We start from the raw sequence: 25741 nt of genomic DNA, 5'->3' as shown, positions 1-25741 counted from the left end.
CTCAGAAGGACTAACCGCCGTCTGAAGCAACAAAACGATGGCCGGAGCTAGTGAATATCCACCAGCATTCGAGGAGGAGTTTTCTTCATGGAAGAAACAAATGGAGGTATATCTAAACTCTGATTCTGGTATTTTTTTCAATAATGAAATTTGGTTATGAAGAACCGAAGAACGCGAATGGAGAAGAAATCGATTTACGCCTCTGGACCAACAAACAACGTAACGAATCGATGGCAAACGGACATGATTAATTTCATCTTCTAACCATAATACCAAATGAAGATCTCGACAGAATCGGCGAATACAAAAGCACAAAAGAACTTTGGGAAAAGTTCTTAAAGCTCCACGATGAACCAGCTGAAGTCGAGGATGAATCCAACACCGATCCGCCATCTGAAGAGTTCGAAACCGAGGTAAGTACAGCAACAGCCCCAACAGCTGAATTCCATCCCGAAGCCACAGAAAGATCATCCCAGACGAGCATCGTTGAAGAGGGAGAGACTTCGGAAGAAAGCAACTCGACAGGGGGAGAATCAACTACCGAAAAGGTAAGTCAGGTATGGCCTTCTGAACAATTGACACAATCAATTGAAAAGTTGCCTGAAAATTTTTGCGAATCAAAAATTCAATCATCGAAAAAGTTTTTCAGTTTACCAATATTATCGAAAGAATTTTTCGAATTACAAAATGTTTTGATGAAAGATTCTTGCAAACTAGAAATATTATCGAAAGAGTTTCTCGAATTGCAAAAAGTTTTGACGAAAGATTCTTGCGAATTACAAATTATTTTGTCAAAAGAATTTTTCAAATCAGAAATATTGCCAAAAGATTCTTGCAAGTTACAAAATATTTTGTCGAATGAATCTTGTAAATTAGAAAAATTATCAAACGAATTTTTACCAATTATTTTGTTAATACAATTTCTTGCATGTTTAATATTTGTTGCTTTAAAGTTGAAAGAAATAGTCTGTCGATTAAAGTATCTCGACAAACTATTAACAGATATTAACATAATACAATTTTTCGCATGTTCAAATTTTCTTACTTCAAATTTGAGAAATTGTAATAAGTTAAAATGGAAATTTAAAACCTTCTAATAAAAACATAAAAAAATGATGAAATAAAATTAAAAATAAACACATAGATTTTTTTATTATTTCTACATGTTTCAAAAAAAAATTATACATAAAGTTTTCTACTGAGAAAATTCTTAATTTTTATGATGAAAACTTAGAAATTTTTCAAAAGTTATTTTTAACTTAGAAATTTTCTCTGATATTTTGAGATTGCTTTTGTGGAAATTATTATAAAATTTTCAAAGTTCTCAAAATTTTCTAAAAGTTCTTAATGACTTAGAAATTTTTTGAAATTTTCTTTGACTTAGAAATATTGTCTAGAAAATCAGTGAAATAGATCTTTATAAAGTTTCTAAGTGTCAAACCTTAGATTTTTCTTGCAACCCCAATTTTTTATGTGATCAAAGGGGGAGAAGAAAAAGTATAAGTCTAGAGGGAGGTAGGTAGAAATTGAAAAATTAAAAATGGAATTTAATTTTTTCTATCTTGTTGAAAAATTAAAATGTTTAATTTTTATATCTATTTTTGTCCCTAGCTTAACTTGGGTTGATCACATCAAAAAGGGAGAGATTGTTGGAACCTCAAGGTTGTTTTGGTGTGATCAACAACTTAAGTTAGGTCCTGTCTTGTTTTAACCTTGTGTCTAAGTGTGCAGGAGCTTAGGAGCACAGGTACTTGAGCGGAAGACGCGGCTAGCGAGAAGGACGGCACGGGGAGAGAGCCGACGGGCTCGATGCGTCCGAGGGACGAGGTGCCGCGGAAGAGTACCCCGGTGGACCAGAAGGAAGCGTGCACTGGTTCCGAGGGACGAGAAGCCGGAGCGGAAGATTGCTCGGGGAGCAAGAGACGCAGCTAGCGAGAAGGTCAGCACGGGAGAGAGCTGACGGGCTCGGTGCGACCGAGGGACGAAGACTGCGGACGAGTACACTAGCGGACGAGAAGGAATCATGCGACGACTCCGAGGGACGAGGAGCCAGAGCGGAAGCCTGCTGGAGAAGACCGGAAGTTGGGTTCGGGTGAGCCCTATTTCGGATGGCAGAGATCACCCAAGTAAACGGATCCGGAGCGAAAGACCCGGACCGAGGCGAGACTGAAATGGAGCAGAGGTCCCGGACGAAAAAGTCAACTAGAGTTGACTTTCGGGGTTCGGGGCGCCCGGAGCTGACTGGGGCGCCCGGAACCCTTCCGAGCGCCCGGACTAGCCTTTTGACCAGGATCGAGTTTGACTCGAGCTGATCATTGGGGGATAAAGTTTATCCCCCCCAGGGCGTCCGGAACCCTTCGGGGCGCCCCGACCAAGGCTATAAATATAGTCTTGGTCCAGAAGCTTTTCAACAATCATAAGCATTCCATTTCCAAACACTTGTATGCTTTAGTTGTAGTTAAGCTTTTGTTTCTGCGCTTCAACGTTGTAAGAGGCTTCTCCGCCTGAAGGAGTTTTAGTGCTTAATCTTCCTTGGATTAACAACCACATCGGTTGTAATCAAGTAAATCCCTATGCCTCGTTCTTTTTAATGTTCTATTTACTTTCTGCTTATTATTTATGCAAGTGTTAGCTTAAAGATTTCGAGGAAGGGTTGTTTCTTTTATTTTACAGGACTAACCAACAACCCCCTTCTAGCCGGCCCAACGGTCCAACAATTAGATCCTGTCTCCTCAAGATCAAGATCTAGTCAAGGTCTCAGCTTAGGTTTCCCAAATGGACCTAAGCTGGACTGACGCCTAAGTTCCCTCAACCGAGAATGCATCCTCACTAGATCTCTCCTCTAATATAATTGTTTATCTCTTACTTACCAACTACAGTCGCTTGACTTTCCTTTGACCTACCAGGTCTTCCCACCAGTTGTCAGGTTCGCAGACGCAATTAGACTTCAGCCGGTTGTCAGGTCTTGCGGACTCAACCGAACTTCCCGTCATATATCGAATCCCGTGGACCTATCTGAACTTCACACCAACTATCAGGTCCCACAGACCTAGCTAGATTTATCCTAGTGTCAGGTCCTCCAGATCCATCAACTCCTGCACACTTGGTTACAATTAGATCACAAACACTCTAACTTTAATCTATTTGTCATTCAGCAAAACCTGAGTTAGATCATTAGTGCAAATTGCACCAACACCCTAGGTTGCCTAGCTTCATCCACTAGGACTTCATTCACTAGGCTTTCACCATCTAGCTTCACTCATTAGGGCTTCCATTGCCTAGCTTCACTCACTAGGACTTCCACCACTAGGGCTTGACTTCACTCACCAGGGTTTGACTTCACTCACCAAGACTACTACCTACCTAACCTCCAGTTAGGGCTTACCCTTACTAATCAACTAGTCTGAACTAGACTTCTCTCTTCTAAACATCAAGTCCTTAGCCAACCTAACCAGACATTGATATATTGTCAAATATCAAAATCCTAGAGGTCAATTATACCAACATAAAGAACCATAAGTTTTTTTTACATAATAATTTTTTATGTGTGGCTTATTCACAAGGAAAACTAATTATAAGGCATTCCCCCACAAAGGTTGATGTTGAAACTCAAAGCTTCTGGAAGAGGATTCATGTGGATATTTATGGATCTATGTACCCACCATGTAGACCATTTCAATATTTCATGGTGTTAGTTAATGCTTCAACTAGATAGTCACATGTTAGTTTGCTTTCATCTCAGAATATAGTCTTCGCTAAACTACTTGGGCAAATCATTAAACTACTAGCTTAATTCCTTGATTATTCAATCAAGGCAATTGGCCTTGATAATGATACTAAATTTAAGTCACAAACATTTGATGGCTATTGTATGTCCATCAGAATTTCAATTGAGCATTCAGTTGCCCATGTTCATACACAGAATATACTAGTAGAATTATTTATTAAATGGTTGCAATTAATTACTAGACCACTACTCATGAAAACAAAACTTTCATCTTCTATTTTGGTCATGACATAATATATATTGCATCATTGCTTTGTGTAAGACCAACTAATTATCACCAATACTCATCGTTACAACTTGCCTATGGTCGAGAACCTGATGTTTCTCACCTCCGAGTATTTGGTTATGCAGTATAGGTCCTTGTCACACCTATACAAAGAACCAAAATGAGTCTACAACGTAGATTTGGGATCTACGTGAGATATGATTCACCATCCATTATTAGATATTTGGAGCTTTTGATAGGTGACTTGTTTACTACAAGATTTGTATATTGACACTTTGATGAAACAAATTTTCCAACATTGGGGGGAGGAAAGTTATATCCTAAAGAAAAATGAAAAAAAAAATATTGGAATGAAAAAATATTATTTCATTTTGATCCCGGTAACAATCAATGTGAGCGAGAAGTGGAAAGAATCATTCACTTGCAAAGAATTGCAAATAAATTGTCTGATGCTTTTGTTAATAAAAAAAAAATGTGACAAAGGCATACATACAAGTAGAGACTCCAGTAAAAATCGATGTCCCTATAAGACCATCAATTACTCTACCTACAAATGTATCTACATACGCTAGAAGCATGGTCAACCAATTGGCTTGAAAGACACTATACCTCAAAAAAGAAAGATACAAGAAAAGAAAGAATCGAAAACTTTAGAAGATGCAATTCCAGATGATAAAGTAAGAGAAATCAATGAATCAGATGCCGATAATATTGTTTCTGAAAAATCATAGTTATATGAAAATAATGAGATTTCAATAAATTATTTGATGTCTTGTAAAATATGGGACTGAAACAATACAACCATTGATGATATTTTCACTCTTAATGTGGCCTTTGACATCGTGCAAGGTAATAAATATTCTGAACCACAATCTATCAAAGATTTTCAAGAAAGAAATGACTGGCCAAAATGAAAGGCTGCTATATAGACTAAACTAGAATCTCTACAAAAATGTAAAGTATTTAGGTCTATAGTTCGAACACCTAAAGATGTAATCCTAGTAGGATATAAATGAGTGTTCGTATGAAAAAAAAAGTGAAATTATGAGATGCAAAGACAGACTTGTAGCTTAAGGTTTCTCATGAAGACCTAGAATCCATTATAAGGAAACATATTCACCTGAATGGATGTCACTACTTCTGATTTTTTTATTAGTTTGGTTGTATCAGAAAAACTATACATGCAATATATATATATATATATATGTGTGTGTGTGTGTGTGTGAAAATCCCTAAAGGATTCAAATTATAGGATAGGAAAGACGCTGGAAGGGGGGTGAATAACGATCGTCGAAAATCAAAAGAGAATTAAAAACAAGTACACAACGGAAGAATAAAAGACAATACTAACATAAGTAGTTTTACTTGGTTCGGAGCCTTCGACAACTCCTACTCCAAGGTCCGCACTCGTCAAGTGCTTTCGTTAGGCAATACACTAATAGTTCGAATGATTACATAGGTTAAGTACAAGAACTAAAAGCAATGTTACCGTCAACAAAGAAAATAAGAAAGTCTTGATCGTCGGTTGTTGAAGGAGCTTCATAGAGTCGTAGGAGCTTTTTCGGAGCACCGAGCAAGAGTGAAAGTCATACCAGTTGTTGTCCTGAAGCCCCTAGTCGAAGGCCTTTATATAGGCTAATTCCGGACGCTTGGAACCCCTCCGGGTGCATGGACCATGTGACTCAGTAAATCGACGTGCTCCACATCAGCTTTTGGATAAATTTTTAAGTTTGGGTGCCTGGATCGACTTTGAGCACCTGGACCGCCCGAGCGAGCCTGGTCTAAGCGCCCGGACTCTCCTTTTCTTCAGTAGATTCTTCCCTGCAAAAAGGTTAGTCCAGGCAATAGAAAATATATTTGTCCTGCAAGACAAAGTTAACACAACATAATAAAACAGCAATAGTAATTATTCTGTCTCCTTGAGACCAAGATCTAGTCAAGGTCTCAACTTAGGTTTCCCAAATGGACCTAAGTTGGATAGACACCTACAGTTCCCTCAACGGGGAACGCGTCCTCACTGGATATCTCCTCCAGCTGCTTACCTCCTCAGTTACAAACTGCAATCACTTGACTTGCCTTTGACTCACTAGGTCTTCACGCCAGTTGTCAGGTTCGCAGACCCAACTGGACTTCGACCGATTGTCAAATCCCATGGACCCAACCGGACTTCCCGCTAGATATCAAGCCCAGCAGACTTATCTAAACTTCGCACTAGCTATCGGGTCCCACAGACTTAACTGAATTCCAGTCTGGTATCAGGTCCTTCAGACCAGTCAACTCCTGTACACTTGGTATAAAGGTTAGATAAGCATCACATCTAACTTTAATCTATTTGTCATACATCAAAATTAAATGATTAGTGCAACCTGCACCAACACAAATTACTAGAAACAAATGATGTAACTCCCTAAGATCATGTTCTCAATAAAGTTGCAAAAAATCATTATATGGATTAAAGTAATCAGGGCACATGTGGTACAATCGTCTAAGTGAATAATTATTATAAGAAAGTTATACAAATAATATTATTTGTCCATGCATTTTACAAAAAAGATGGAAGAAGGTTTTTCAATTGTAACAGTATATGTAGATAATCTAAATTTACCTTAGATTGCAAATTGAACATTTACTATAAGTAATATTTGTTCATTAATCCTCATACACACAAAGAAAACTAAAATACTTTTATAAGGATAATGAACATGCATTGTTTTCACCAATAGTTATTCGATCACTTTAAATTAAAAAAATAATAATTTTTTTGTCCACTCAAAGATGAAGAAAATGTTATTGGTCCAAAAATACCATATCTTAATACAATTGGTGCATTATCATATCTACCAATTACACTTGCCTAGATATTGCATTTTCAATTACCCTTCTAGCAAGATGTAGCTCTTCTCTAATTGGAAGACATTGGAATGGTGTAAAACATATATTTCGTTACCTTCATGGTACAACATACATGGGATTATTTTATTCAATAAGATCATATTTATCTTTAATAGTATATGTAGATGTAGGTTATCTTTCAAATCCACATAAAGCTAGATCCCAAATAAGTTATGTGTTTACACAAGGAGGCATTTCTATATCATGGGAGTCAACAAACAAGCTTTAACAGGGACATCGTCAAATCACTTTGAAATTATTACAATGCATAAAGTAAGTCAAGAATATATATGGTTGAGATCTATGACTCTACATATTTAAGAATCATGCAAACTAACAACAACTAAAGGGAGATTATATTAAAAGGGATAGAATAAAATATATTTTATCAAAGTTCTTCTCCACACATCAACTCCAATAGAAAGGTGATATTGATGTCCAGTAAAGTCATTCTAGTGACAATGTAGTTGATTTATTCATAAAAGCATTGTTGACGTCGATACTCCAGTAATTTGTGCATAAGATAGGGATGCATCAAATAAAAGATTTTTAGTGATTAAAATTTAGGAGTATCAACTGTTGTATTCTTTTTCGTTCGTTCAGGTTTTTTCCACTTGATTTTACTGACAAGATTTTATCAAGGCAGCGTCGAATTCTCTATCAATCATCTAACGGGGAGCGTTATAATAGATGATTAATTTGATTTGATTGTTGATTAAAATATCATTGTATTCTTTCATTTATGTGCTACTCCACCTATCTTATAAATATGGGTATTTAGTAGAACTATTGAATAAAATAATTCTCTTCTTCTACTATTAAATTATAATAAAATTAATTTACTTTGATATTAATTAAATCACAGAGGATTATTTTTAAATTTATTAAAAAATATTTTAAAGCACTCATATTTAATCTTAAGGGTAATTTATTAAAAATACACCCTCAACATTAAAAGAGTCAAAATATGTACCTAACTTTGATAAATGACCGTTCACCTTAATCTATTTTTTTTAATAATAATTAAAACAACAAAATAAGATTTTTTTTTTTTTTTGTTACACAAAACACCTTAATATATTTTTTATTTTAAAAATATATTTACTCTAATATTATTATCATAATTATAATCATAATTATTATAATATTTTTAATAATAATTGATGCAAATATTTTAATAATAATAATTTTAATTAAATTAAAAAAATTTATTTTATATTATAATAGTTTTTGAAATCGTATTAATTATAATTTTATTGAAATTAGAGTATTTTTAAAATGATAAATATATTGTATTATATTTTATAAAAAAGAATTTAAAATGGATTAATTTTTATTTTTAAAGAAATATTTAATAAAGTTAGATGTGCTAGGGTCGTAAATGAACCGAACGTTCGTTCTTGTTTATGTTCGTTTAATACACATAAAATCAATTAAATAAATAAGTTTGAACAACTTCGTTAAACTAAACAAATAAGTTTGAACACATATGTGTTCAACTTGTTAATATTTATGAATAATATTCGTGAATAACGTTCGTAAATAATATTTATAAAAATTTTCCACTTGTAATTAGGATAAATAAAAAGTACTTACAACGAATGATCTATTAGCTCAATATTTTTAGGATGATTCTATCAAAAAAAAAAAAATATAAAATTATCCATTAATTAATAATACAAACTAAGACTCGATTTTTAAATGTCTAAAAAAATAAAAAATTGAGATGGGCCCTACTTTCCTCTTGGCCAATGGGAGTAGGGGATCAAATCGTATTGATATACATTCATTTTTAATCCATAGAAAGTTTTGACTTCAGAAATGCAAATAATGTAAATTTTGGCTTCAAAAATAATAATGTTATCACAAGAAAATATTTTATTTTAACGTTCATACATAGTGGCATATTATCTTATTAACTTTTCAATTTTATTGGAATTAAGAGTATTTTAAAATGATAAATATGTTATATTACATTTTATAAAAAAGAATTCAAAATGGATTAATTTTTATTTTTAAAAAAAACTATTTAATAAAATTAGATGTGCTAAACACATATATGTGTAACTCGTTAATATTTATGAATAATAGATCTATTAGCTCAACATTTTTAGGATGATTCTATCAAGAAAAATGTATCCATTAATTAATAGAAAATAGATCAACGTTTTTAGGATGATTTTTTATTTGATGGTTCTATCAAGAAAAATATATCCATTAATTAATAGAAGCTAAGATTCAATTCTTAAATATCTAAAAAATAAAAATAAAAAATTAAAATGGTGCCCTAATGGGAGTAGGGGATCAAATCGTATTGATATACATTCATTTTTAATCTACAGAAAGTTTTGACTTCAAATAATGTAAATTTTGGCTTCAAAATAATAATGTTATCACAAGAAAATATTTTATTTTAACGTTCATAGCATATTCTCTTATCAACTTTTAAATTGTGAAATTCATACAAATTAGCATGAAAAAAATTATTTTATAAATTTCTAATTAATTTGCAAAAATATACATATTTACTCGATGATGTTGTTCTATTACAATAACTACCAAACAGACTACATGACAATCACTGCCTCAACTTAATACATGCACAATAAACTAATTGACATGTTCCCATGTCCAATATTCTTGGTCTTCCTTTACTCTTCGCTGATAAATGATATCTTTTATCCTATATAATCTAAATTAGAAATCTTCTAAATCAATGTCAGAATTTTGATTCAGATCTTCACTCTTCAGCTTAGAAGTGATTGCTTCAGCTTAACGCAAATACAATAGATAAATTTAACGATATCCCCATCTCCAGTCCTCTTGATCTTCCTCTTCACTTTGATCATATTCTGAGTCAGCATCTTCAAAGTCAGACTCTTCATCGCGATAATCATTCCATGGATTGTTCTCAGCTGCAAATAAACAAGTATTAATATTTACCAACTTTAATATGAGTCAAATTAAAAGGAAAGAAAAGATATAGTCATACCATTTGAATCATCACTTTCATAATCAGATTGTGACAGACCATCATAATAATCATCCTCTACATAAACTTGCACACTGTAGCAATCATACATAAACATAATGAATATCAAAATTAAATTCCAATTGTTAGTTCAGATTAATCAAATGTCCAAATTCATACAATGGATATTCATCAATGTTATCCGTGTCTGTGTCCACACCAACGCCCGTGGTATATATGTCGTAAACAAAGTTATCTATTCAAAAGAAATAAAAGGGGCAATTTAGCGGTGAGCAGATCATAAAGAATCTCACAGAAGATCTTAAACTGCATATAAAGTTAATCATAGTATGCAAATTGGATTTCTTGTTTCCAAGCATAAAATATAACATAAGTTGTCATTGGAAGATTTAAAGATGGGGGAGAAGATGGAACCTTCTGTAGTTGCTCTGTCATGTTCAATCTGTTCAGCTACTTGTGGAAGGATTTCCCATAGAAGTGGTAAATACTTATCCAAAATTGCACCATCAGCCTCAGGAGCAACTCTGCAGCATTCAAGAATCTTTTATATAAACCAGAAAAATATACTAAAGAAGCAATAGAAACACTAAATATTAAACATACTTGGACTTTGGCATCCTTTGGTGAGTTTCATCTTCGGCATCAACTCGAACAACATCATACAAATGACACTTTTCATGCAAAGAGCATTCTTCTGCATCCATGCTTCCCCTCTTCTTCCATATTTGTTCAAATCGAGCACTTCTAGCAAGATCCTATAAGATTTAATAGGCCTTAGCCACATTATCTTGGGAAAAAAAAACATCCAAATTCAATGTTTCATAATTTTAGCAATGAATTGATAATAAAGCATCTCATGATAAAACCAATTAAATGCGCAAACAAACAACTAATAGTCAAAATCATTCCAATGGTCTCGTAATGTTCAAGTTATTAATTGAGCAATTGGTTTGGCTGGGAGGAAATTAATCTATCAGCTCTCAGAAATAACAATTAGACATATGATAATAGAATGTGAAGAGTATATAAGAGTAAAACTGTGCTTACATTTACTCGCTATAACAATGAAAAACTCTTTCTTATCACAAACACATTATTGATCTTGTCATGTGCATAACTGGTGCATCTACATAAAATTATTTAGGTTGCATATTTCCAACAGACTGAATCTAAATATGTAAAATGATAAAACCTAAGTCCAAGATATGTAAAATAAATGTTACATTAGAAGACATATAACACAAAAATATAGATGTGCATGTTTCATGCACCGCAAAAATTGCAATAACAATTCAATGACATGAAAGAGTAATAATTTACCTCATGCTCTTTTATAGCCTTGGCCCGCAATTGATTATGTTTCTGTTGGCACAGGAAGTACAACAAGAATGAATATATTATTTGAGGCAAAAATAAAGCTAAATATTCTAGGATTAAGTAAAGTTATAAACTAGAAAAAATAATAATGGAATCAAAGTAGGCAAATCAAGAGCTATGCATTTTCCAAAAAAATTTGAAAGGCCAGGGATGATAACAAAAAAGAGTCCAATAATTTGTTTTTGCAAGTGATTTTAGAAAACATGCTCAATATCATTTGATAGAATAATTTACTCAGCTCTTTGTCATGTGAATTTTACAAAAGATTAATAACCAATTCCCTGTGAGAATTATGAGCTGGCAAAAACATCCTTTCGGCAATTTATGGTTTAGGAATCATGATATAATAGATGGCAGAAATTACATAAAATTGTGTCATTTTAGCAGTGTCGATAATAGAGAATATAAATCAAAGGGAAAATGCAGCAGTGAAATGGTAAATAATTCTGCAAGATTAGGTTAAGATAACATCTTTTCATGGATAATGTAACATAAGAAATTGAAGTGATAACATTACCTTATCAGGTTTATACAAACTTCTACGCTCCTTAGATCTCCCCTTAACTTCTTTTATATTTCTGGAAGGTTGCTGCTGGTTGAAAAGAGAGAGAGAGAGAGAGAGAAAAAGAAGATTACTAACAGATTCAACAGATGAAATCTAAACCAATGACCATATCAAATGACATAGGAGTATACAGAGAGTAACAGAGATTAGGTGTTAACCAGAAAAGAATGCAACACATCTTTGACAGACTGGGAGTGCCCAACTGTCTCAAGATGCTGAACTAACATCTTCTCACTTGCAAGCTCATTGAGAACTGCATTTTAGAAGCATCGTTGGTGAGAAATTTTCAGTCATATATGTTCACAGAATAGGCAGCCAATCAAAGCTACTTATCAAAAATTACAAAGAAAAACACAGAACATGAGGGGCTATCATTTTTTAAACTTAGTCAATTACAAACTTATAAGAAGGAACTCCTCAGGCCTTTCCAGTAGCTTTATATTTACATCATTGGACATTATACGAGAGTTCATGATTCCCTTTCAACAAAACAGAAAAACTCAACCCATGTGAGTTTTCAATCATATATGTTCACAGAATAGGCAGCCAATCAAAACTACTTATCCAAAATTACAAAGCAAATCACAGAACATGAGGGGCTATCATTGAGAACTGCATTTTAGAAGCATCGTTGGTGAGAAATTTTTAGTCATATATGTTCACAGAATAGGCAGCCAATCAAAGCTACTCATCAGAAATTACAAAGAAAAACACAGAACATGAGGGGCTATCATTTTTTAAACTTAGTCAATTACAAACTTATAAGAAGGAACTCCTCAGGCCTTTCCAGTAGCTTTATATTTACATCATTGGACATTATACAAGAGTTCATGATTCCCTTTCACCAAAACAGAAAAACTCAACCCATGTGATTCAGAAATTACAATTTACAAGAAGAAAAGTTGAAACACGAAGACAAAAGGAACTTCATAATGCTATACAAAGATCATTTTCTTTTAACAATGACATGATATCTTCGTGGTTAAAACCTAATGAACAAAACATTCACAAAAATCCACCACTCTAACTGTTCTGTCAGAATCAAGTTTCCGTCATTTATCTAATGTTTAAGTGTATGAACACAGCACCACTGCACCCGATTCAAAGTTCTCAATGAGTCATTTCAGCATCATGATTACAAAATTCATAGTTATATTCAATATCATTTATAAATTAATATAAGCTACAAGCAGACAACTATATCATTTATAAATTAATATAAGCTAATAGCAGACCATTGATGTATGCTACCCCACTTCAGTTTGACTCATTGTTTCCATGTCCCTAGCATATAAAGAACATAGATTATATCTAGAAACCATTTTCGAGTTCCTCCATTTTCAAGTAGCAACAACTCAATAAATGCATGCATTGAAATTATGATAATCCCATTAAAAACAGAAAAAAGAAAAAGTGAAGGTTATACCTTTTCCTGTGCCGAAATCAGATATGGAGAGATTTCCAAGACCCAAGAATGCTTTTTTATGTGGCCTTTCATTAATCTCCAACCCTGAGCGCATAATAAAAAAACACCTTCATCTCCCATTCTAATATTATCCAAAGAGGGAAAAAAAAGAAGAAAAATAACATACAGAAGGAGTCAAGTTTTGATTGGGAGGCCTTCCGTTTAACCCTTACGATCACCGGCTTTCCAGTGATCGAACTCAGTGGAAGAGGCTTTCCTGTGAACAAACTCAGCGGACGTGGGTTTTCTGTGATCAAACTCTGGGAAGGAGGGTTTCCTGTGATCAAACTCAGTGGAGGAGGGTTTCCTGTGATCAAACTCAGCGGAGGAGGGTTTCCTGTGTTCAAACTCAGCGGAGGAGGGTTTCCTGTGTTCAAACTGAGCGGAGGAGGGTTTCCTGTGATCAAACTCAGCGGAGGAGGGTTTCCGGTGATCGACGGAGGAGACATGGAACTCAGCTGAGGAGACTTTCCAGTGATGGAACACAGCGGAGGAGGCTTTCCGTTGATCGACGGAGGAGACAGCGAAGGTTAACGCCCGGAGAATAAGAATCGCCCAGAAAATCGCCTCCAGAGAACAAGAATCGCCCGGAGAACAAAAATCGCCGGAAGAAAAGAATCGAGGTTTCGGTGAATTAGGTTTGTGAGAAAAAAAGACTCCGTGGTCTACTTATTTATAGGCTAGCCCACCCGTGTAAGCGCGCCCGGAGAGATACATCAGAATTCAGAATACATGGGCCCCAACTGGAATTCTCCTACTCGCCGAGGGGATAAATGAAAAGGCTCAAATAAGTTGCAGCAAGGCCTATTTATTCTGATGTATCTCTCGCTAGCCTTCGAATGAGAGGTCCCTGACTCCCTGAGGGGAGATTTTATCAATTAAAATTACTTTAAGGGTGATTTTCAAAAATTCTTCCAATATTTATTAGTTATCGTTAAAATATCACTAAAAAGTAAAAACGTATTTTAGTATTTAATTATCACGAAATACTGGAGAAAAAGAGGGAATATTTTAATAATAAAATAAAATAATTAACTTCTGATATTTATTAAATCATAGAGGATTTTTTTAAATTAATTAGAAATATATTTTAAAGCACACTTATTTAATGGAGTCTCAATTCTTAACGGTAATTTATTAAAAACACGCATTTGATAAGAGATCAAAATATGTTACCGTCCGCCCCAACTAAAGCGTGGAATCTATTTTTTTTAATAATAATTAAAACAACAAAATAAAATACTCTTTTTTTTAAAAAAAAAAATAACACCTTAATATAGTTTAATTTTAAAAATTTATTACTCTAGTATAATTATAATTATTATAATATTTTAAAAATAATTGATAAAAATTATTTTTAGCATAATAGGAATAAAAATTTAATAAAATTAAAATATTTTTATTTTATTTTATATTATAATAGTCGTTGAAGCAAACCAGTTTTAATTTTATTAAAATTGAATTAAAACATGGGTTCCGTTTTATTTTTTATATTTTTTAAAATTAATTTTTATATTTATCTAAATTTCGATTCAAACTATAAATCAACCTCTCTGCTCCTCTCTCTCTCCCTCGCTCACTCTGTCTCTCTCTATCTCCTTGCTCCATCGATCGGGTCTCCACTCTGGCGATTCCATCAGGAAGTAACAGCAGCGAGAAGGAAGAGATAGCTAAAAGGGAGAAGCGGGCTCCATTCTTCTGCGTTGGATCCGAGACCGCGCCTTCGTTTGCAAGAATCACTTCTCCGGTCTTCCCCCAAATGGTCCGCCTTGGAGTTCCAGGGGTCGACAGTTTGGGCTACCAGAACTTGATGGTCAATGAATTTCTAGACTGCTTTAATAGAGACGATCTTACTCCAGGTGTCTTTTCTTTTCCGATCTAATATCTTCCACCGCCATTCTTTTTCCGAATCTGGTTTTCTCCTTATTCGATCGGGAACCCGAGCTCTTACCCTAGTTCTTGGCTTCCAAATTGAAATCTTTGCAGAAGATTTGAGCATCTATGAATTCAAAGTGGATGGGATTCCACAGCCTTTAACCTGCCCGTACTGCAACGCGCCCCATGATCTTGGTTCCCTGTGCTCTCACCTTGCCCAGAAGCATTTTTTCGAATCTAGACCTGCTGTGAGTACTGTTCATTCCAATCTATTCTCGACAAGATTTTAGACCATTTGTTCAAATTGCTTCGTTTGCATGATTCGTTGTAAAGGTAGTCTTACAGTTGATCTTGCTTTCTTGTTGACAGAAGTAGCTCCAGTGTGCTAGGAATAATTCAAATTTTTGTTTACAGACTGAATTTGTTCTCTAGTTGGAAATATGAAATTTTCTCAATTTGCCGCATTCAAACTTTAGGTTTCTATCCCTAAACTTCGATTCTGTTAGAGGCTTTTCATTTTAGGTTTATATTTCGTTCTGTCTTTTTTTCTTCTCCCAAAGTTACTACAAATATAATTTCTTTGAACTCTATGCCTAAAGCCATCAATATCCTCAAACATTTTCACCTTGTGAGCAAGTGAGTATTTCATCCAAGAATTGGATATTTGGGGACAAATTACTAGATTGAAAGAAAATGGTATAAATCAATATTGCCATTTCACAAATAGTACTAAACATGGATGTGCCTTAAGCTTCAAAATATATATATATATATATATCCTCTTTGCACTTATGTTTTTCTCTTCTGCAAATTTAAGATGAATTTATGTTTTCATTAAAAGAACTCTGAGATAAAAACTTCGATTAAATTTGTTTGCATCTTTTTCATGTCCATCTAAAATTTTCTACTTGTAGATTGGATTGTATTTATTGCAAATGTGCTCGACTTTTTAGAAAATGTAAGTCCTTGAATTTTCATATCTTGCGAGCAGGAGTCTGATTGCTGATCTTTTTGTTCATTTTTGCAGGTTTGTCCTGGCTGCGATTCGAATCAAACACAAACACAAATGCTTTATCACATTGTAGAAGCTCACCGATCCATGTTGAGGATATCCTTTTTTTCATGGCATAAGTCAGCCAACTTTTGAACTATGATGTTTATCCAATTTGGATCAGGAATCATGTCAAAATTTGAAAAGGAGATAAATTCTTGGGCTAGATTATTTCTATGTTTGTGTGTTTTGTCTCTTTAACTTTGCATTACATTAGCAGACCTAATTATCTGCAATTTCCTCCCATTAGCCCCACGTTCATGAATGCATTATCTCAACAAATTAAACAATCATCCGAATTCAACATGTCAGACTCTCAACAAGCACTCTTAATCAGTAAGGAATCCTCTATTCAAACACTCCTAGACAGGAGTAAAACCCATCTGCAAAGTTCAGTCCCCAGGGAAGATATGTTGAGGAACGACATCTCAGTTGCCTTAGATGATTTTGTGGCTGCATCTAACGCTGAAGATACACTGACACCTTCTGCTTGCGAAGCAGAAAACAGTAAAGAGAAAGAAGAGACGTACTTGCTTCATTGTCCTTGTCTTTCTCATTGGTATATTTTATTGGTATTCATTTGTATCGTTTGTGATCGACATGAAAATGACATTAGGTTTTTGCGTACATTTATAATTTCATAACATTCTCTCATTCAAAATGTCAATTAGGATGAGCAAATATGCAGAATTTTCAAAATCTATATCTCGTGTTAATGCTTGTTTGATTCAATTTATCTCGTGTTTATGCTTCTCTGACACAACTTTTGCAACTATGATTAACACCAACCAAAAGAAAAATAGCACTTTAGGATTACAGATGTTGAAAAGTTGAAATGGATATGTCAAAATGATAGTGGAAATTTGATTTCTGGGCTTGTTTGGTAAAATTGTGATGAAAGTACTATGAAAGTATTCATAAGTTATTAGAATCATCAGTTTATCAATACAGCAATCAATGTAGAATAGTTTTCTTTCCTCTCTCATATTATTTGCATAGAAAAAAAGTATAATGTAATTGTTAATCCACAAAGGATCAGGTATGTACTAACACCCTCCATAATCATAAACTTATATCATCTCTCTTTGTAAATTATAGTAGTTATTATTTATGAGAACTCTGAAATTTCAAGAGATCAATTTTTCTAGGAGCACCTTGTCAATTTTTTTTCAGAGTGATTATTTGAATATGAACTTAGTGTTCATGTCATTTTTATAAGATGATACTTTTATCCATGTGAAAGCTCAAAAAGTGTTTCTCATATACTATATGGTTCAAATTTGTTTGATATATATGACGAAGTATGATTGCTATTATTTGTCTGGAACCCTACCTCTAATCCAAGTTATTCTTTTTGGTATCAGTGATGCTTCATTGACTCCTGAGCAGAGGGAACAAAAGCAAAAGCGAGCAGAGTTTGTGCAAGAATTGGTTATGTCCAGTGTTTTCGATGATTAACAAAATTTAGCTTACGGAAACTTGACAGTGAATAGATGACTAGGAACAAAATATGAAAATATAGATAAAGAGAGAGAGAATTCTTTTAAAGAGAATTGAGATCTTGAATTTGTTCTTTAATACAAAAAATCTCTACTAAGGAGTAGAACGTTTGACCTTTAAGAGAGAGAGTTTTTTTCTTTGGCAATTATATGTTCTGGAAGTTTGATTGGAGCAAATGTAGGTTACTATCTTATATACATCACTGAGAGTTTGTATTTCTTCTGGATTTATCATATTAATGGTGAAGCATAAAATTAAAAAACAAAAAATAGGTACTAAAATTGAAAATGTGTTATCCACGTTAACTTCATGTAGTTTCATATTGATTCAATTTGCTAAGGGTTGAGCACTACAAAATTATTTTAGTTCACTGACGGATTTTTCCATTGGAAATTCATTGGTATATTCGCTCACTGATGGCATTCCGACGGAAACTCATTTGTCGAGAGATAATTCGTCGGAAACGGTTTAGCCGACGGAAATTAAACTTTCGTCGTTATAATTTTCGACTAAATGCATATTCCGTTGATAAATTCAAAAAAATATTTACCGACAAAAATATTTCTGTCGATATACAACGTCAGAATGACCAACAATTATCGACGGAAAATATGATTTTCATCGAAAATTATCGACGAAAATAGTATTTTCGTCAATACCCAATAAAGAGATATATTGATAGAAATCACTATTTTTGTCAATAATTATCGACGGAAATAATATTTCTGTCAGAAAATATCGACACACAGTAATGATATGAAATAGTGTTTACTGACGGAAACAGTATTTCCGTCGGTATTCTGTCAGTAAACAAATAAATTAAAAATAAATATTTTGTATTTGGGATCTATATAAAATCATCACAAGCGATAACATTTCATACATATAAACATTACATTTTATAATCCATACATATAATCACATTTTGCACATTCTAATAATCCATAAATACAAACAAACTAATACAATTATAACAATTCATACATCCTAATAATTCATATATCGCAGACACAAATAAACACAAACAAACAAATAGTGTTGTGGATAGAAACAAATAGAAACAAACACAATCTAAAAAATATACAAACATAATAATAGAAACAAAAGACAAACACAATAATAGAAATAAATATCCATATCTAAATTTAAAGGTACATAATCAAATATATAAATACATACCATGATACGAAATACTCCAAATAATACTAGTAATATAAAATCTATAGAAAGTCAATTATGATAGATTATGATCATATTGATGTATAATTAAAAATTTTACATATATGTATAACTAATTTTATATGTAATAAAAAAGATACTTGTATAGAAAGATGATGATAATGATAATGATAATTAATGCAGTGATAATGTGGGGCCCACTAAATGTGGTCAAAGGACGAAGGTCACAGCTGGTGTAGAGGTCAAAATCAAGGAGGTCAACGCCAAAAAACCAACGGACTCACCAAATGGGGCTGAGCGGAGCCCTCCTAAGGTGGCTGATCGGGCATGAACTGCCCGACCGGCGCTCATCACAGAGTAAAGGAACGTTGGGATAACTGGAATGTTAGTCCAGTCGGATGGAAATAAGCTACCAAGTCATCGCAGGAAAGAGCAGTCGAGTGACGGAGGAGTCTCAGCCGAGCGGGTATCCTACTCGGCCGAGCAGAGGGATCATTGATGTATCTCTTAATATCCTTCTGGGAGATAGTGCCATTAACACAAGGCATGGTCAACAGACGGATCGTACGGCGGAAGCTTCTACTGCCCTATCAGGGATATGCATGTCATGTTAAGGTATGGTGTTAGAGGCACTTTCCTGACAGGTCCTTTCATAGGACAAATTGGAGAACATGCTCATGCCTTGAGGAGCGTGCATGTCGCCCATTGGGGCGCTATATAAAGGGAGTCCATGCACCGACAGAAGTATACATTTTTCACTATTCACGCATGTATTTGATGTTACTCTATTTTCTTCCCTCTTTCCGGTGACTGACTTGAGCGTCTGAGGGCCAACGCCGGAGACCCCTTCCCTGGCTCGGCACTAACGTTTCTTGTGTTATAGAGCGGAGCGTGGTCTACATCTAGTCAACGCAGCTGTCATATCTCCAACTTATCATCTTCCTAATTTTTAGACAGGATCAATAATGATCATGATCAATATATAAATAGAGACTCATGAAATATATAGTAATATAATATTTAGAAATGAGCAGATTAGAATATCAAAACAGAATAAATATATTTTGCATGGTTTATGTATGATAAATAAAAAATTAAGTTGTAGTTGAATAAAACTCAGAAAAAGCTAATCACGATAGTCAAATGGGTTTTGAGTCTCTTGTGACTCAAAATCATGTGGTGTCTGGGTCTCGGAGAAATTAGCCACGACTGCTGATCGTATATGGGCAAAGAGAGCTTCATTATTCACGTTATGTTCGACCCTTTTCCGATCCTCCTCGGCTCTCCTCTGGTCATCAGTGGTCCTCCTCTACTCCTCAACGGGCCTTCACTGATCCATAGCAGTCATCCTCTGATCCATTGACTTCAATTGAGTGCATAGTTCATCATTTTCACGTCTTAAAGACTACACCTCAGTAGGAGAAGAGGAACTAGGACGACCCCTATGAGTCCTCAAATGATCAAATGTAACTTTGGTTTGAGAGCCAAGGTCGTAGAGGGTGGAGTTTTTTTGGCCTTCCACCGAAAACATTATAATAAATCTCATTTAGCGCATTAGTTGATAGAGGCTGTGACTCCCTCCTCCTCAATGATGACTGAGATGCCTGAGTCACTCTATCTGTCATTTGCTCTTGTGTGTAAAAATATAATATGATTAATATCTAATTTAATCACAATTACTAAAGTTAATCAAGATAAAAACGAACAAATATAATAAAGTTAATAATCTTACATGTAGGATCTAGGATCAAGAATCGACAAATGTCTCATCCTTCTTGTGAGTCTTAAGAAAGGCCTTCATACATGTGGGTTGTCGAGCAATATCATGTTTCTGCATACACAAATAATTTGAGATAAAATTATACAAGTTTGGTAATAAAAACAAAATTTGTTACAAAGTATAACTTTAAATTAAATTAACCATATCCATAGCATTCTCAATAATAGATCTAGATCATGACGTATGTCAAGCGGTTCCAGTGCTCGGGCCACCTAACTATGTATTTCTGGTTAATCGAGCCTTTTCAATATTTTCTAACCACCTTTCTGTAACTCAGGTGGTCATCCATGCACTCCATATCGCCTCAGAAATATACGTCGGTCTAGTTCCCTTCTTTCTTATATAGTACATAAGGTCTCTATAAAGTTTGACACGGTAACTATCATATAGCTTTAAATTGTTATTCTTGTCATTCTTTCCATGTATATTTTTTCTATAATTATAAGTTGAAAATTTAATATATTAAAGGATAAATATATTATGGAATAACAAATATATTAAATTTAATTATTAAAATTTATTATAATAAAATGTCTTCATTTCTTGGTCTACATACCTCTATGTAATACTAGAAGTGCATATTCATTCTTTAAATTTTTCCAGTGATATAAGTGGTAATTCGGTGGCTATCAAGAATAAACTACAAGAAAAAATATTAAGGTATGAAAATTATTAAAGTAATATATGAACTTGAATTACTAATAATAAAAAATACTTACGAGTCTCTGACAACTTTAAAAACATTGTAGTCACGGAGTACTACTGTCTACTGTTCTACCATAATAATATCTGTAAAATAATATTACAATATAACATAATAAAGTATACAAACATGCATGACATAAATACAAACAATATGAAAACATAACTTACTTGATGAACAATAATGCTAATATTTAATCATCATTAATATATGACTAATCAAGATTAACAGTTTCTAAGTCCTCATCTCTGGACTCTGTTAGATCAACTTCATCCTCACTATTGGGCATTTCTCCATCATCTATCCCCTTATAAATGACATTAACATCTACAAGTAATTGAGATGTGAATTGGAGTTATGAATCAACTGAATGTTTCTTCACTTCGTCATTCTGAAATATATCATGATTTTGAGCAGTGATTGTGTTCGATATTTCTATAGTCGAGCAAGGCTTCATTCGACTAACAGACAATTATTCACTACATCTTCTCTTCGTATGGTATTCAAAATAGAAAAATTGACCCGTTTGTACCCTAAGGCTTCATGTAATACTAGAAGTGTATACTCGTTCTTTAAATTTTTCAATGATATAAGTGGTAGCCCGGTAGCTATCCGGCATAAATCTACAAAAAAAAAATATTAAGGTATGAAAATTATTAAAGTAATATATGAACTTCAATTACTAATAATAAAAAATACTTACGATTCTATGACAACTCTAAGAACCTTCTAATCACGGAGTGCTACTATCTATTGCTCTGCTATAATAATATTTGTAAAATAATATTACAACATAACATAATAAAATTTACAAACATGCATGACATAAATACAAAACAATATGGAAACATATCTTACTTGATGAACAATAATGCTAATATTTAATAATCATTAATATCTGACTAATCAAAATTAACATTTTCTAAGTCCTTATCGTCATACTCTGTTAGTTCAACTTCATCCGCTCTGTTGGGTATCTCTCAATCATCTATCTCCTCGTAAGTGACATTAACATCTACAAGTAATTGAGATGTGGATTGGAGTTGTGAATCAACTAAATGTCTCTCCACTTTGTCATTCTGAAATACATCATGATTTTAAACAGTGATGGTATTCGACATTTCTATAGTCGAGCGAGGTTTCATTCGACTAATAGACAATTTTCACTACATCTTCTACTCTTCATATGTTATTCAAGATAGAAAACTTAACTCACTTATACCCTAAAAATGGAAGGTTCAAACTTATTGAACCTTTTGTTTGCATTAACCTCAACTAAATTATAGTTTGGATGTATTCTGGTATCTATTCTTGAGGTAGGATCATACCATGATCATTTGAATAGCACACACTTTTTTATAGGTAATGCAGAATATTCAAACTCTATGATTTCCTCAAGTCTACCATAGTAATCAAATTAATTGTTATTATTATCTATAGTGTTGGTACAATATCCCCTAGGTCAGGATGACCAAGATGACTAAGCTTGAATGAGCTCAAGCTTGAGTCTTGATGTTTGGGTTTCGATGTTTGACAATACATGGAGATTCCAGATGCAATCGTCTGTTTGGAGAGATTGTTGATACAATTCCCCTCTGGTCAAGGTTGACCTGTTAGTTGTGAAGAAGAGTCAAGTAGGTCAAAGGGTTGACTGGATACTTGACTGGGAAAGTCCTAATTGGAGGTTCAGCAGATGGAAAATCCTGGTGAGTGAAGTCAGGTGAAAGACCTAGTGAGTAAAGCTGGGCAGTTGGAAAATCCTAGTGTGTGAAGCTATGTGAAAGTCCTGGTGAGTGAAGCCAGACAGTTGAAAGTCCCGGTAAGTGAAGCTGGGCAGTGGAAAGTCTCGGTGAGTGAAGCTGGGCAGTGGAAAGACCTAGTGAGTGAAGCCAAATAGGTGAAAGTCCCGGTGAGTGAAGTTGGGCAGTGAGAAAATCCTAGTGAGTGAAGTTAGGTGAAAGTCCTGGTGAGTGAAGGCAGGCAGATAGGAAGTCCTAGTGAGTGAAGCTAGGCAGATAGACTTGGTGAGTGAAGCCAGGCACATGGAAATCCAGGTGGGTTAAGGTTGATCGAACATTTGGTGTGAGAAGTCCAAATAGGTCAAAGGGTTGATTGGATACATGGCACAAGGAAATCCAGATGGGTCAAGGATGACTGGACATCTGGTGGAAGGAAGTCCAAGTGGGTCATGAAGAACCAGACACTTGGCACGAGACGGTAAGTCCAAGTGGGTCAAGGTTGATCGGACATTTGGCACAAGGAGAAAAGTCCAAGCGGGTCAAAGGGATTGACCAAACACTTTGTGAAGGAATCCTAGTAGGTCAAGGTTGACCGGATGCTAGGTATGATGTTCTAACAGGTCACGGTTGACCAGATGTTGGAATTGGGGACCCTAGACTTGGTTTAAGCAAGTCAAAGGGAGACCAATCGATCAGCCGATCGATTGAGGCTGTGCTGTGACAAGCAGTGGCCCAATCGATCGGCCGATCGATTGGTAGTTTATATCGCGCGCACAGAAGCGTTCCCAATCGATCATCCGATCGATTAGGCACCTCCAATTGATCAGTCGATCAATTAGGCACCTCCAATCGATCGACCGATCGATTGGGGAATTAGAAATCGCGCACAGAAGCTGAATTGATTGGGCGATCGATTCAGGCTAGTTCTAGAGAGCACAGAGGCATTCTGAATTGATCAATCAATCGATTCAAAGCCTCCCTAATCGATTGAGAGTCATTCAATCGATTGGGATCCGACCGTTGCGCAGGTTATAGCCGTTGGCGAGCGTTTTCCTTCGCAGATCTTCGCCTCCGACTCTCAGTGATTCTCACAAGCTTCTCCACACTTCTATAGTCAGTTCTTGAAGGCTCTTGGAGATAAGTGTAGTTACACTTCCAAGGTTCAAGAGGCAACAACAAGCAACAAGTAAGCAAGAAGAAAGAGTTTTTCTTTGTATCTTTGTATTTTCTTCTTGCGTGTGTTGTATTTTTGTTGTGTGGGTTTGTACGAGGCTTCTCCACCTCCGGTTGTAATCGAGAATGAGTATTTCATTAGTGGAGATTGAGTTATGTGTGGATCCTTGGATTAGTCACCTCTTCTTGAGGTGGATACCAAGTAAATCCTTAGCGTTAGCATTGTGAGTGTGTTTCTTGTTGTTTATTCCGCTGCACATCATCGAAGAAGCACATCACCGAGCGCGACAAGCTATTCACCCCCCCATCATATTTTGACCCTAACGTATAGATCCTTTTACACAAACACCAGAATTATAGGTTAAGCTCCATGAATCTCGTTGTGCTATGTGAAATTTGAGGCCATTCACATAGTAACCAAAGTAGATATTTATTTTACAGAAGAATTTTGATGCAAGATTTATTATTCTATTATCTTGCACATTTGATATTTTATGGTCTTTTACCTATAAAAATAGTATAAATTAGGGCACTTCTTAATACACATGAACTAAAAAATTTGATAAATTATCTAACTTACATATATTTGAAACCATAATGCAAATTCGGCCTCTAACTTTTCAGCTACCTCACTTGCACCCATTGATAGATTTTGTAGATATAGTGTTATTCGTACAAGCTAGGAAAAAAGGTAATTTTGAGATAATAGGGATATCAAGCAAACAAATTAAATGAGGGATAAATGTTAATTAGAGAAGTCAACTTATTTTATGTATGATTTGACCTCATCATAGTTTAAAAGTATGTATGTTCTTATAGCATGATATTCTTTTTGAGTTAAGAATCAAAAATAGATGCACCGATTGGCTTACTAGGAAATTTGAAGATAGAAAGTATCGATGGGTCTATCAGCTGAGCATCATCATAATTTCTAGGGCACTCGCAATATCTAATTTTCACATTATCAACAAAATAATAGGAATAGATAGAAGATGCTTCTTCAACCAGATAAGCATTACATATTAACACCTCAACTCTTGCTTTGTTACAAGCATTATTCTTTAATTTTCTCAAAAATCATTCGAATGGATACATCCATTTGTACTACGGAGGACCAACTATTTGTATCTTGTATAGTAATATACCAATAGATGTTCCATTGAAATAAAACTAGATGGAAATATACGCTTCAGCTTACATAGTATGAGAGGAATGTTTGTTTCTAGCCAAAGTATATCATCCATCATAATACATCTCACTATCAAATCCCTAAAAAATAGATTCAATTCTATGAGTGCTTGTCAAATATTACGAGGAAGTAAATCACGGAAAGCTATTGGAATAAGTGTTTGCATGAATAGATAATAGTCATGACTCTTCATTCTAAATATTTTTAACATGTTCATATCCATGCATCGAGCTATATTTGAGGCATAC

General features: G+C 34.4%; 2 protein-coding genes across 3 annotated transcripts; one reads left to right on the top strand and one right to left on the bottom strand.

Annotated features, from left to right (window-relative positions):
* Positions 1 to 9427: 9427 nt before the first annotated feature.
* Positions 9428 to 13933, bottom strand: LOC122052569 (RNA-directed DNA methylation 4-like). 2 transcript variants are annotated; one of them, XM_042614152.1, is made up of 10 exons: positions 13432 to 13933; positions 13266 to 13349; positions 11998 to 12092; positions 11792 to 11866; positions 11218 to 11259; positions 10501 to 10652; positions 10312 to 10421; positions 10057 to 10132; positions 9898 to 9971; positions 9428 to 9820 (listed from the first exon to the last, which is right to left on the bottom strand). In XM_042614152.1, the coding sequence occupies exons 1-10, from the start codon at positions 13751 to 13753 to the stop codon at positions 9702 to 9704; spliced, it is 1149 nt and encodes a 382-aa protein (XP_042470086.1). In that variant the 5' UTR covers positions 13754 to 13933; the 3' UTR covers positions 9428 to 9701. The 2 variants fall into 2 exon arrangements, with proteins under 2 accessions (XP_042470086.1, XP_042470087.1); XM_042614153.1 differs by having other exon boundaries at positions 11792 to 11863.
* A 965-nt stretch (positions 13934 to 14898) lies between these two features.
* On the top strand, positions 14899 to 16396 carry LOC122054083 (protein DEHYDRATION-INDUCED 19 homolog 4-like). Its single transcript, XM_042615924.1, has 3 exons — positions 14899 to 15163; positions 15291 to 15427; positions 16207 to 16396. The coding sequence occupies exons 1-3, from the start codon at positions 15064 to 15066 to the stop codon at positions 16324 to 16326; spliced, it is 357 nt and encodes a 118-aa protein (XP_042471858.1). The 5' UTR covers positions 14899 to 15063; the 3' UTR covers positions 16327 to 16396.
* Positions 16397 to 25741: the final 9345 nt, after the last annotated feature.

Source organism: Zingiber officinale, chromosome 3A (genome assembly GCF_018446385.1).
Source record: "Zingiber officinale cultivar Zhangliang chromosome 3A, Zo_v1.1, whole genome shotgun sequence".
Lineage (NCBI taxonomy): Eukaryota > Viridiplantae > Streptophyta > Magnoliopsida > Zingiberales > Zingiberaceae > Zingiber > Zingiber officinale.
The sequence above is the reverse complement of the archived record's forward strand: the minus strand, read 5'-3'. Positions and strand labels throughout refer to the sequence as shown.